Here is a 13,888-nt window from a genome sequence, read left to right on the forward strand (position 1 = left end):
GTTATTGGGTACCCCGGCAGCTGTATCTCTTCCAGAGTCTATTGTTACGCTCCTGCATTCTCAACTCTGAAGGGTATCTACTGATATTACTGCTAGAAGTAGGAAGATGATACCTGGGGAAAGGGATTAAGGGATGGATTGATGGGAAGTTAATTTGTGGATGTTTGTGGTGAGTGCACATTTGAGCAAATTTCTTTTCCTGTTTGTTTGAGAAGCAAATGTGCGAATACATCATTACATATTTTCAATAAATCTTTATTTTGAATAGTTTGTTTTATCTTGATATACACACATAAAATATATTTTATATATAAAAAATATAAACTATTTACATGACATTTGCCAGTCCAGCTGAATTATCACAAATATACAAAATCAGTTGAAATAGTCACTCAGAAAGGTGCTATAGGAAAGTGAAGATCCATTCAGGATATAATATTCACAAAAATTATACTTACATTACCAACACAAATCACACTGACAACATTAATATTTACATACAAATGCCTTTATGAAGGCTAGACCATGAATCCATTTCTGGAACTGGGGTATGGCAACCCAACAACCCTCACATAATGAGCAGAGTAGTGCTCTTACCCGTTTAGCCAATCAGCTTTCAGCAAATTGGCATTCGATTTTCTGTACAAGGTTACTGCACTTCCACATATAGTTTTTTTTTTGCTTTGAAAAATAAAAGCCATTTTGTTTTTAGTTGCAACAGTTGAATTATTCATATTTCATTAAAATATATATGCCTTATACTTGGGTATTTAGTGTAAGCTCAGGTCTTATAACCCTACTGAGGCTTAATCATAGGCGATCTGACCATTAGCCATCCATACATGCAGCAATGCTTTTCATAGAAGCCATTCATCTGGATTATAGGGAACTAGAGGAGGGGAAATGATTAAATGACCATATGTGAGTAGGTGTGGTTATTGTACTATATCTCTATCTTAAGAGAATTTAGATGGAACAGTCCAGCTGCCCTCAGATTAGGTCTAAAACGAGCTAATCTGTTAATCAAGTGATGCATAATTAGTCTGAGGAGTAGCAAAAGCCTGCATTTTTAATATTTAATGTAGCCTGTTTCCATATTTCAGTATAAAAAAAAAAACAAAGCTAGAAAACATGCATATGCCAAAAATGCAGGATCAGTTTTTAGTGATTAAAATGCTAGATCGATGAATTGTCCCCACCAAATCAAAGGCTTGTATAATTAAAGAGGATGAATTACTAATGCTGAAGTAAAGTTCAGTGTCTTAAAGGCCATCCATGTTCACCACAAAAAGTCAGCCATTACTCAGTGGAAACTAAAACAACAGCTGATGGGCTGTATAATAGGAAAATAGGTTGACTTCACCTTATTCATGCTTTTAGTAAATCATTGCTTGAACTTGGCAGTCCTAGGCAAAAGACAATACCAGGACCAAAATTATTACTGCTGAATTGTGCAGCAAACATTTGTTCTCTCTTACTTATATTTACTATTATAAAGATACAACAAAACATTAAAACATTTACAATAAAAATACAACCATATAAAATAAAACCGGTTTAAAAACCTACAGAAGCTAAAATATCAGCTTAAGTATTTGGCACCGTAATAATGATGCTACATCAATGTCCTTAAAAAAAAAGGTTGGAGTCTGACATATAGTGGAAACATATCCACAATATAGGGATTATTCAACAAAAAAGAGCAAGGAAAGTTGCAATGAGATACTGCACTCTCCACTTATTACTTATCTCCTTGCACTATTTATTGAATAAACCTGTATATCTATTGCCTAACATCCATGGACACTTTGTCAGCCAACCGCCAACCAGTGGAGTTCTTCCCAAATTTATACACTAGTCTTCGGCCATCCACACGTTCAAGGATTTCTCGCTTATAGTAGTATCTGTGAAGAGAAGAACAGAGGTTTATGTATTTTATTATGACACTTTGACCAATAAATTGTAGTATAGAAGCATTGCTGCAACATCATCATCTTGGGAGTCAGATGGAGCACTACTGCTCACTATATGCTGAGTAGGTTCCTGAACTAAAGATGGTAGAGCACCTCTCCACTGATCTGAATGGAGCAGACAACAACCACCTACACCACTGTACCATTCTGGCTGAAGAGATTAGTATTGTGGCATGTATGAGAACACAGCATCAGCTGCTGCAAGCACCAGATGGAAGCAGGCAGCAGGGGCATTTAAGATGGTAAGTGCACTTTATTATTATTATTTTTTTATTATTGCTTATATAGCACTAGCATCTTCCATAGCACTTTCCATAGTGCAAAACAAATATTGTGGAATATATATATACACACGAGAAGTTCAAGGCACTGTACGATTATGACAATCCAGCAATACAAGTACAACTATAAATATACATACATGTGTGGTTTGAGAAAAAACTCAAATTGGTACACATATGATAAATCACAACAAAATAAGAAGCAATAGGAGGAGGTCCCTAGGAAAGGAGGCACAGGAGTTAGAAGATGAAGCCGTGAGCCTCCATTGCGACCTACAACAAATTATAGGCTTGTCTGAAAAGGTGTGGTTTGAGAGTACATTTAAAGGTGTCCAGGCTCAGAGCATGATGAACAGGCTTTAGGAGAGAGTTCAAGAGGAGAGGTGGCACTCCTGAGAAGTCCTGGATGCAGGAGTGAAAGGAGGTGACCAAGCTAAAGGACAAAGGGGTTCTGGGCGGGATGGTATCTGAAGATTAATGAGGAAATGTGTGTAGGTGACATCAGGTGTATAGCTTCGTATGATAGCATAAGGAGTTTAAACTGGATCATTTGGGTAATTGGTAACCAATGAAGAGATTGGAAGAGAGGGGCTGCCTCAGAGGAGTGGGAAGAGTGGTGGATGAGATGGGTAGCAGTGTTTAGTAGGGACTGGAGAGGTGCCAGTCTGCTTTTTGGTAGACCACAGATTAAGGTGTTACAGTAGTAAAGACATGATATGATAAGAGCATGTACAAGCATTTGGTTGCCTCCTGTGAAACGAAAGGACAAATTCTGTAAATGTTTCTAAGATGTAAGTAACAGGAGGTGGTTAGTGTGTTAATATGTGGTCCAGAATTACCCCCCGACAGTGAGCTTTAGGGAGTTGAGGTTACTGGGATGTTTTCTACATTGATGGTGACTATGGGGGGTGGAACAGAGAGAGAAGGTGAAAATATAAAAATCTCTGTTTTGTTCATGTTCGGTTTAAGCAAACGGGATAACATGAATGTAGATACAGAGGATAGACAGTCGGGGACTTTAGATAATAATGTGGAGGTCAGGGGCTGAAAAATAGATTTGGGTGACATCTAGGTGATGTTGAAAACCAAAAGAGCGTAGTCCCAGGCCATGAGTGTAAATAGAGAAGAGGAGGGGTCCAAGGAAGGAGCCTTGTGGTACTCTATCAGACAGCAGGCATGGTGAAGAATTGGAATTGGAATAGGAGACAGTGAAGGAGAGTCCAGACAGGTAGGAGCAGATCCAGGAATATGCTAGGCCCTTGATCCCAGTGTCATGACTCATGAGGGTCTGGAGAAGCAGAGGATGATCAACAGTTCCAAACGCACTTAACACACTTAATAATTACCCTTAACCTTTAAGTCTGTATTTGATTATGGCTAGGCAATTTAAAGGGATACTGTAGGGGGGTCAGGGGAAAATGAGTTGAACTTACCCGGGACTTCTAATGGTCCCCTGCAGACATCCTGTGCCCGCGCAGCCACTCACCGATGCTCCGGCCCCGCCTCTGGTTCACTTCTGGAATTTCAGACTTTAAAGTCTGAAAACCACTGCTCCTGCGTTGCCGTGTCCTCGATCCCGCTGATGTCATCAAGAGCGCACAGCGCAGGCCCAGTATGGTCTGTGTCTGCGCAGTACACTCCTGGTGACATCAGCGGGAGCGAGGACATGGCAACGCAGGCGCAGTGGTTTTCTGACTTTAAAGTCAGAAATTCCAGAAGTGAACTGGAGGCGGGGCCGGAGCATCGGTGAGTGGCTGCGCGGGCTCAGGATGTCTGCGGGGGACCATTAGAAGCCCCGGGTAAGTTCAGCTCATTTTCCCCCGACCCCCTTACAGTATCCCTTTAAAGAAAGGTCAGTTGCTAGTGACACTAACCTCATGGCTCGACTTAGTTTCTCATATGTCATGCTAGAATTCTTTTTCTTTTGTCCCCATAGCTGTGCGACTGCTTCTGAGCGAAGGAACTTGAAGACTCCCTCAGTTCTGTCTTCCCACTTCAAAAGGCCATCATTCAAATCTGGGTGCAACAGTATATCCCGGATAAACTCCCAGAGGTGTGTACCACGTGCTGCTGAAAAAGAGTATTGCAGAATGACTCATTGAGAAAGATCACTTTTGTCAATTTATAACATGGTGATATTGCAGATTAATTTGCCACTTTATGAATTCCACAATCAGCAGTAAAGCACTAAATAATGGTATGTAACCAAAATTGTGTTTCTAGTGGAAAGTGGCACTTCTGCATAAAAGCAGCAATACTTTACAGCCTGTTCACATTACACTACAAACAGTGATAACACTTCAAAACAACGTATCGGGCTCGATTCACAAAGCGGTGCTAACCCAGTTAGAGACTTTAGGCATGATAACCATTTTTATCATGCCTAAACTCAGTTTAGGCATGATAAGTTTAGGCATGCTAAGTTTAGATAAGTTTAGATCGCATGCAAAGTCCCGCACGCAAAGCAGCGCCATTAAACTCTATGCAAAGTGCACCAGACTTTGCTAGCCCAAAACTTTTGATCAGCTGTGCACTGCGGTGCTAACCCAGTTGGTGCTTAAACTTATCACGCCTAAAAACTTATCACACCTAAACTTATCATGCCTAAACTTATCACACCTAAACTTATCACACCTAAACTTATCATGCCTAAACAGAGTTTAGGCGTGATAAAGGGCTTTTCACCACGGTGCTAACTGCTAGCACCGCTTTGTGAATCAGGCCCTTCCTGTGCAGGTAACCACTGATATGGTCACTGCAAGGCCTGCCGACATATGACAGTAGGCACATTTTTCCAGCTAGGTTCAGTCCAGCAAAAGAATCCATTCTTTGCCACATGCCAACGGTTCTACATTGGCAAAACAACCAGAATGGTTAAAGACAGAATCCTTGAACATGTTCGTTTCTTACCCAAGGGTAAAGGCTGCCCCAGAATAGTCTAACACATGATGCAAGCCCATAACCAAGACCCTAAATTATTTTCCTTTGCCTGCATTGACCTTTGCAAAATGCCAAGCAGAGGCGGTGATAGAAAAAAACAATTCCTAAGGCTGGAAGCGCAGTGGGTTTTTAAAACTGACGCTATGGGTCCTTTGGGCTTAAATGATTATGTTGATCTGGCAAGCATCCTGGATCCTTAGTTCTGGTTCCTCTTGCTTTTATCCTCCCCCTTTTTCCTCTCCTTTATATCTGCCTTACTGCAGAGCACCCTAGTTTATGCACTTTTAAGTGCACAATTTGTTTATTGCAGAATTCTGCTTTAAGTGCTGGTTATATACCACGCACAAGGTGCTCCTCTTCGCAGCTCGTAGCAGATTCTTTGGTGAATTTTTTTCACTTTCCTTATATTCCCTCCCCCTTCCTCTTTATCACACACAAACCTTTTTTCCTATGGTGAGTGTTCCCCTTCTTTTCCTCACATTTCCTACTTCACAGTCCACTACCTTTTTCCTCACTTATTCCTCACTTGTAAACTCCCCTTACTTCTCCGCCCCTGCCGTCTCTCCCCCTTGTTGCTCAAGGCAGCCCATGTTGTGTATCAATCTACACTTTTCTTAAAAGCGGGTATTCGGCTAATAAGATGTTTGCTGGATAATATATCCAGCAATACGTTGCTTGCAGGACCTGTATTCTCTTTAGCCAGAGGAGTCACTATTTAGCGTGTTGTTGCTATGGCAATACACGCAGCCGTCCTGCCCTACATGCCGTCCCCCAGCGTCTTCCCGCTGGAAGACGTCATTGTCTCTATAGCAACGCGCTCCTCTCCTATTGGGCCACTTGTTATAACTTTGAGCCGGGCAGGGAGGCGGAGTTCTTTAGCGGAAGTGAAGTCTACCCGACGGCTAGTTACTTATTTTGCAAATGTTATCACTGTTTGTACTAGACAATACAATTGTACTTTTGCAAGCATCTTTATTAAAAGCTGCAGTGCCAACCTCCTATCCTCTGTTGATACTTGAACATTGTTACCTATAGGGTTTGAGCACACAGCTTTACTGCTGGGACACATCTATTTACAGTCCATTCAGGATCTACTTATCCTATATATCACAGCAGTTGTTCTGAGTGCCTGCCAGTTATCTACTACTGTTTACATCATACGCTATGTGGAGTGATGCACACCACTCTGCTTTGCTATCTTGCTGCTGTTATTCAGGTGTCCCATTCACACTGAGGCCAGTACATCCTTGCAGTATGCAAAATATTCTGGCCCACCATATTTTAATGCTGTGAACAGATGATCACCAATGGCCTTGAATGTGATTATGCTGCATAGTGCTCAGCCATAGCTCATAGCTGGATCATCCACAAGGCAAACCTTGGCAGTTCCCTAGGGCCTAGAGAGTCTAGGGGCCTGGTGGACGCTAGTACCCCCACTAATTCTTACTAAAAAAAAAAGCCAGGTGACTATCAGTGGAGGGCAAAAACTGCAATCTTGCCTAGGACCCCATTTCGCCTTAAAGGGAATCTAAAGCAAGAGGGATAGGGAGACAGACATAGTTATGTGCTTTTAACCACTTGAGGGCCGCGGTGTTAAACCCCCTAAAGACCAGGCCATTTTCCCTAATTAGGCCACTGCAGCTTTAAGGGCTCGTTGCAGTGCCACACAACCCAGCACCCAAGTGATCACCCCTCCCCCACTTTTCTCCCCACCAACAGAGCTTTCTGTGGGTGGGTTTTTTTTTATATATATATATATATATATATTATTATTTTTTTTTATTTTTTTTTTGTTTTCCCCCCTCCCTTCATCCTAGAGTCAGCCTATCACAGCGGATCACTCCTGTGTTCACCAGGGGGACAGCCATGTCACAGGTCTTGTCCTTAGATCGCAGCGCTGTACAGCCTAATTAGACGGCTGTTTCACCGCCCAACACTCTCCGAGCAGCGATCGCCACTGGGAGACTGAAGGCGGAGCTCCGCCTTTCCTTGCGGAGATGATCTCCTGCTAGCCCCATAGAAGAACGTTCACACCAATCGGCGTGGAGCAGTCCTGAGGCTGCCGCCGCGTTCACGCCAATTGGCGTGGAGCGGTCGGCTAGTGGTTAAACAATGCCTATTGCCTCTTTTCTAAATCTGTTGATGTGAAAACACTTACAGTGTTTGCTTTTCTTTGTCTCCAGGATGTCTCTGCAGTCAGAGTTCATCTTTCTGGGTCTTCCTCGCCTTCTCTTGCTTGGTATCACCTCACTTTTGATTGAGAAAATATCTACAGTAGTAAAAATAAATAAGAAAATAAATAAGTATGCCAATAAGGTTATAATACACATGCACAGCACAATCAATATTTCAGCAGGTGTGTATTAAAAAGGACTGATGCAGAGGAGTCAACTATGCTCTCCACCCTCCGCACACCTAACTGAGGGCCCATTTACACTTAATCAGTTGGCACAGACTAACCAGCAAGCTCATGGTGACCCAGAACTCATTGGAGTGTGTAAGGGACTACAATGGTCCTAAAAGCCCCCTTACTAAGATGTTAAGAAAAACAAAAGTTTGCTTTCCTAAAACAGAAAGAATCTGCGATAATTCAGGTTGGAGTGAGCTCGAGATGTCTCCCAGGCACCACTGCTGAATACAATGGTTAATTTGCATATATTCAGCAGTGGTGCCTGGGAGACATCTCGAGCTCACTCCAACCTGAATTATCGCAGATTCTTTCTGTTTTAGGAAAGCAAACTTTTGTTTTTCTTAATCAGTTGGTACGCATTTGTGCGCGTTACTACGCGTTTTACCATAGCAGTGCATTGTGAAAAAGATTTCAGTTAAACGCGTTAAAGGGAACCTGAAGTGAGGAAAATTATTTAAAATAAACACATGATGTAGCTGCAAATGAATATTATATACTAATCTCACTGTCAGTTCCTCTCAGAGGCTCACCATTCTCTTCTTACAGTGATCCCTTCCAGTTCTGATAATATTTTGTCAGAACTGAAATATACCAGTTGCTGTCAGTTATATATCAGCAGCTGTCAGTTACAACTGAATATGCAAGGTCATGTTCATGTTTCCCTATGGCTCAAGTGGGTGATATAACAGTTTAACAGTGTGCTGACCAGGAAGTTGTTAGGAGGTAATGGCCATTTTTAAAATGGAGGACGGAGAAATCCATTGATCACAGTGGACAAATGGGACGCAGGAGAGGAGAAAGAGATTGAGTAGTAGACTACACAGGAGGTTAGTAGGACCTGTGTATGGTTATGTTGACTTTTTATTTTCAGTTCAGGTTCTCTTTAAGTGTGAAAGGTGCCATAGGAAAACATGGGCATTACTTTGAAAATCAGTTTTCTTTTAGTTATAACTGAGAGCAACTGATTAAGGACCTGTTTCCACTACACACAGATTGAATGCAGAATGGATGCAGAAAAACTGACTCCAATGAATGCCTATGGGAAAATCTGCATCAGAAAAATCACATTTAGTGGAAACAGACCCATACGCATTCATTGGAGTCAGTTTTTCTGCATCCATTCTCCATCCAATCTGCGTGTAGTGGAAACAGGCACTAAGTGTAAACGGGGCCTTACTGTAGCTCCTTTGAAGAATAAAAGAACTGCAAAAAACATTTCTGATGTTTGTGAGAACTGCTACCAGTTATTCTAGGCAGCGCTTATGTATTACGTATAAGCATTATCCATCTTACACAACTATATGGCACTGACTCTTTTCCACAGTGTAGTAATATGCACACACATGTATTATTGGAGGAAAGACAAATATTTTAACTTAGAATGCGGTCATTGTCCCTGCTGTAAAATGTCACAGATATCAGAGGTGCTTTAGAGTTCAAAGTCCTCTGAGCCTTTGGCCTATGATCTCATTCATATATTTGCATTTTGCAGGAGCAGGTGATATTTGATATCTCCTTTTTTACAGCAGGATGCACACTAAGAGAACTTTTTATTTGACAAACAAAGGTTATCTCAACCAGAAAGTAATTACTACCCCTGTTTTTTTTTTTACATTTATTTTTCTCTGGACACCTGTCTTTAGTGGCTCATGATAATCTGCCATCTTAAATTGCATTTTACAATTATAATCTAGCTTTACAATCTTTATGTAATTTTACTGGCAACTATGTGGTGTAAGGAACAGCAGACTGAATTCTAGTTGAATAGACCATGGGAAGATCATACAACCATGCTGTCTGTGTTACCTTTAGAGAAACACACTAAATTCCAGTTAATAGCAATATGTTTTAAATCCAGATCATATCATTTATTGGCTAACTTAAAAGAGACTAAGACTTTTGGCAAATAAGCTTTCTTCTGACATGTCTTTTCCTGTAGACGTTAATGGTGTTGATAGTGGCTCTACAAGTAGATATACCCAGCATGGACACAGGCAGCAATAAACATCTATGTGATGTTCTAACCGTTCTCTGTCTTATCCAAAGCTAAAATAACATTTTGATCGGAGTTCGGATCATTTTTGTTAAAAAAAATCAAATAAAATGTAATGCACCAATTCTTTTTTTATTTTTTATTTTTTTCAGTCAACAGAAGATACTCACCTCTGTCTAAGGGCCTATGAACCTGCATGTCGAGATCACTTCCTGCAGAATCTCCAGCTTCTGGGCTGTATGGCACAGTTCCTGAAAAAAAAACAAGTATTTGAGGTTATTGACTAGGAGGCTCTAGACATTCCGGCTATGTAAATGTTGACTATTTTATTTTCTAGAGCCTTTGCTTGAAGCTGGCCATGTTGACACTTACCAGATCCACAAGACGCTGAACTTGCTGGGGAGATGGGATCAGAGTAGTAGCCTGCATCTGCTGATTTATCGCCATATATGTCAATGTCTGAAACAAAAATAACACAGAGTGATTAATTTCCTAAAACCTTAATGTTTCTGATCAATAAAATGATGCTGTGCCATCTCTCCTTTCTTCCTTATGTTGACCACCCCCTCCCCCCCCCCCCCCCCCCTGCTGATGCACGAAGTTGCATGTGTGTACCAGAGCTCCTGAGAAGTATATGATCAGTTTCGTCAGGTGACAGATTTGTAACACTGATTAGCTGTGATCACTTCTTGCATTAACTCAGCAAGGAAGCAGAAGCAATACATGATGAGCCTTTTGAATCCATCACCTGATCATACTGATAACATGGTTTTCTATTAGCCCACCAAACTCCACTGCGATTATCATCATGTAGGAATGTTACCAGCCTTATACAGTATATATATTTCAAACACTACATTCACCTTTAAAGAAGCCCAAACCCTCTCTTATACATCAGAGTCCCCAGCACCAGCGGGGACCTGATACCAGATACATGTGTTTGTCGGTTGCATGATCAACCGGCCGAAAAAGCACAAATCATCCCCCCTAATCCCATAAATACTCACTGAGCCTCCAGCAATGTCTTGTATTCTCCCTGAAGCTCCTAGCAGCTTTCTGGCATCTTCTGTGCACATAAGCGGGCGTGTCACCTGTCCCGCATTGGGGTCAGGTGACAGGCTGGCTTCCATGCACGGAGCCAGAAAGCAGCTAGGATCCCACTATCAGCTGCACGGAGACTAAAGATGTCGCCGGGGGCTCGGTAAGTATATTAATGGCCCTAAACCCCCCAAAAACAGTACTCGTTATCCTTCTGGCATGAGCCTTCCGGTTGCCAGTGTTCCAGGTAAAAGGGAGTTTGCTGCAATATATTATAGCTCTCTTAAAGATCTCCTAACCTTTCTTCACCCACTTATAGAAAATCAGTGGTTTGTACCTCTCTCCTGCTTGATATCAAGTTGCAGGTAGTCCTCATTTCTGATGATGTCATATATTAGATCCCATTCAGGACCTGCAATGAAATACATAACAGTAATTAAAAGAGGAAGAAAACACAAATACAAGAAGCAAATAAATATGAGAATGAGGACATAAAGCATTACCGTCTGAAAAGTTCTTGCCAACGTCAGATTCACATGTGTTCAGCAATGGTGGAATACTCCCTGTAGGAACACAATGTGCCATAATGAGAACAATACCCCAATCCACCTGCAGGAAGGAATCTATAATATCACAGTCTATTTGTAAAATGGTGAAGCCAGGTGAACTAACCACTAACTCATCAAAAAAAACTAACAACCGTCACAACACAGCATAAGGCCAGTTATGATGCCAAGTGTCCCTTTTGTAATCGGCATGCTTTTTCCTATGCCTCCTTAAAGAGAATCTGTACTCTGAAATTCTTACAATAAAAAGCATACCATTCTATTCATTATGTGCTCCTGGTCCCCTCTGTGCTGTTTCTGCCATTCTCTGCTGCAAACCTGGCTTGTAATTGCCAGTTTTAGGCAGTGTTTACAAACAAACTAACCAGCTTCTAATAGGCTCAGCTAAGCAGAGTGTGTTAGTCACACAGAGCCTGCAGGGGGTGTGTACAGCTTCTAGCTAATCACAAGCAGCCCTGCACATTCCAGTCTGACTGCCTCAGCCTGACTGTGCCGACTATAGAGAGAAGATTAGATCATATAACAGAGATAACACAGCTACTGTGCAATTAGGAAAAGCTGCAGTAAGCCAGACCACATTAGAAAAGGCATAGGAACTTATAGCATAGAAGAAATAAAGATAAACAATTTGTTACAGAGTCTCTTTAATATACAAGAGTACATATTGTTCCTGACATGCTAATCTCTATTGACTCTCAAAGGGAATAAAATACCTCTCATCAAAGTCTCTGGCTGCTATTGGTTGATTAACTAACTTTCTGCCAGATGATTCATCGGCAGTTGTTGATTTATACGCTCCTGTTTTTCATAAGTTCCTGTTCCTGAGTCAGTGGAAATTTGTGTGTTAGAATTTTTTGCTTGTTACCAAAGACATACTAATCAGTAATAAGCTCCCTGCTCCATAATTGGCTTTACATGATGACAGGATGGAACACTAGACTGACTGTGGTAGGGATAAATGATTGTGAGCTCATATGAGGGACAGTCAGAGACATGACTATGAACTCTGTATAGTGCTGAAGAAAATGTCAACACTATATAAATACAACAATAATCATTTCTAAAATATATCAGACAACTATGGCAAGCACTGGTAACTAACAATGGATCATACATTTTTCTTTTGTGCTTATGTATAAGCTTTTACTTAATGTTTATGGCAACACTGTCATACCACCATTGATACGGACTTTGATTTAGTACTTACATTCTTGTAGATGATAAAGGTGATCATACAGTTTGTCTCCAAGACCACCAAAGATGGTTCTCATGTCCTCCCTGCGGAGTTGGCAAAGCCGCTGACCATCCATGTCACATTTTGTCACATCTATGAGGCTGGCATCCCACTTGTTCCTCTCTATATTATAACTGAACCAGTCCAACACGTGCTCCCTGGTCCACTGGTTTGGCAAGATCTGGGACCAGCCACACAGCTCCCCTGCAAAATAATAAGAATATAACCTTTCATTTCCACTGATGTTTGAAAACACACATTTGCCTCATCCACTACCCACTGTGACTACAGGCTCATCAGAAAACAACATTTACTTAACCGTATTCTTCAATATTATTAAAGTACTTACACTCATATGAAAGAAACTGCACAATTTGCAGCGTTATTTATATAGGATCCTTTAATAGTCTGTCTAAATATAGGCAGAATAAACTGGCATTTCATATGCTTTCTTTTGAACAGAAGGTATGGAGACCTTAATCAGCAGCATTAGTGCACTGTCCTCCTAGGTTCACTATTTCACTATTCACTGTCAACAAACCATATATATCTAGATAACGCTGTGGCTACACTTATGTTGCATATGTTGTTGCATTGCACATACATATAAATAGCTTCTTGGAACATTAAGCCCTTTGCTTACACATTAATATTACCGATATGAATGCACCTGGGTTTATATACAAGCACATACATATGATTGGTAATCAGATTATTCTTTTCACCTGTAAGTTCACTGCTTGATTGTGGCATGGCAAACGTCAGTAGCTTGTCATTTTCTTGGCCTGATAAAATGCCAGCAGGCACAGGGTGTGCTTGGAACGGTGGATACAACGTTGAAATATAGTTGTTCAAGATGCTGCTGATTTCACAATTCGCTCCCGCCATTGTTCCTAGAGAGTATAACAATACACAGTGTGAACCAAAACTAGGTTTTTTTCACATTGTAGAAGATTTACATGGCCGGTTTCTCAAATACGCATATAAGTAGGGAAATCCCTTAATGTAAATCTGCATTGCTAATTAAGGGAATGCAGACTTGATGCTGAACATTTAAAGAACTGTAACAATATGATTGTAAAACTACTATTATAGATGAAATCAAATCAGTAAAAAAATAACACAGTTTCTCCTTACATTACCATACCTGGGAAGGTGAGCTGAAGCTTGAGTAATCCACAGGATAGCTAAAGAAGCAACTACAAGATTTATTTATCACCTTTACTTATATACACACCCATCCCATGAAACCTGACTCCAGCAGCATTGCACAGGCTAGAATGGGACTTTCCCCAGGTGCGTGATGCAGGTCCAGAGGCCGCCTTGAAATTTGCATAGCAATCTGTATCCCAGCCTTGCTGAGGAGAAGAAAGACAGGTGGTTTAATTATTGCCAGCAGGGACAGATGTATAAACACTGTAATGTTTGCTCGCTTACATACAACTACTACTAG

At 41.1% G+C, this 13,888-nt stretch overlaps 1 protein-coding gene across 2 annotated transcripts; it reads right to left on the reverse strand.

The window, feature by feature from the left end:
- Nucleotides 1-239: 239 nt before the first annotated feature.
- On the reverse strand, nt 240-13,681 carry ELF3 (E74 like ETS transcription factor 3). 2 transcript variants are annotated; one of them, XM_068269186.1, is made up of 10 exons: nt 13,583-13,681; nt 13,161-13,328; nt 12,409-12,639; nt 11,139-11,198; nt 10,973-11,047; nt 9,970-10,056; nt 9,768-9,848; nt 7,353-7,463; nt 4,129-4,321; nt 240-1,904 (listed from the first exon to the last, which is right to left on the reverse strand). In XM_068269186.1, the coding sequence occupies exons 2-10, from the start codon at nt 13,321-13,323 to the stop codon at nt 1,784-1,786; spliced, it is 1,122 nt and encodes a 373-aa protein (XP_068125287.1). In that variant the 5' UTR covers nt 13,324-13,328; nt 13,583-13,681; the 3' UTR covers nt 240-1,783. The 2 variants fall into 2 exon arrangements, with proteins under 2 accessions (XP_068125287.1, XP_068125286.1); XM_068269185.1 differs by having other exon boundaries at nt 4,129-4,324.
- Between the last annotated feature and the right edge of the window lie 207 nt (nt 13,682-13,888).

This window comes from Hyperolius riggenbachi, chromosome 2 (genome assembly GCF_040937935.1).
Source record: "Hyperolius riggenbachi isolate aHypRig1 chromosome 2, aHypRig1.pri, whole genome shotgun sequence".
NCBI lineage: Eukaryota > Metazoa > Chordata > Amphibia > Anura > Hyperoliidae > Hyperolius > Hyperolius riggenbachi.

Coding starts and splice junctions, on each gene's coding strand:
- ELF3 (XM_068269185.1), bottom strand. CDS start 13,323: ATGGCGGGAGCGAATTGTGAAATCAGCAGCATCTTGAACAACTATATT. Junction 10,057..10,972: donor TGATATCAAGCAGGAGAGAG/GTACAAACCACT, acceptor TTTTTGTTTCAG/ACATTGACATATATGGCGAT. Junction 7,464..9,767: donor TCATAGGCCCTTAGACAGAG/GTGAGTATCTTC, acceptor TTACTACTGTAG/ATATTTTCTCAATCAAAAGT.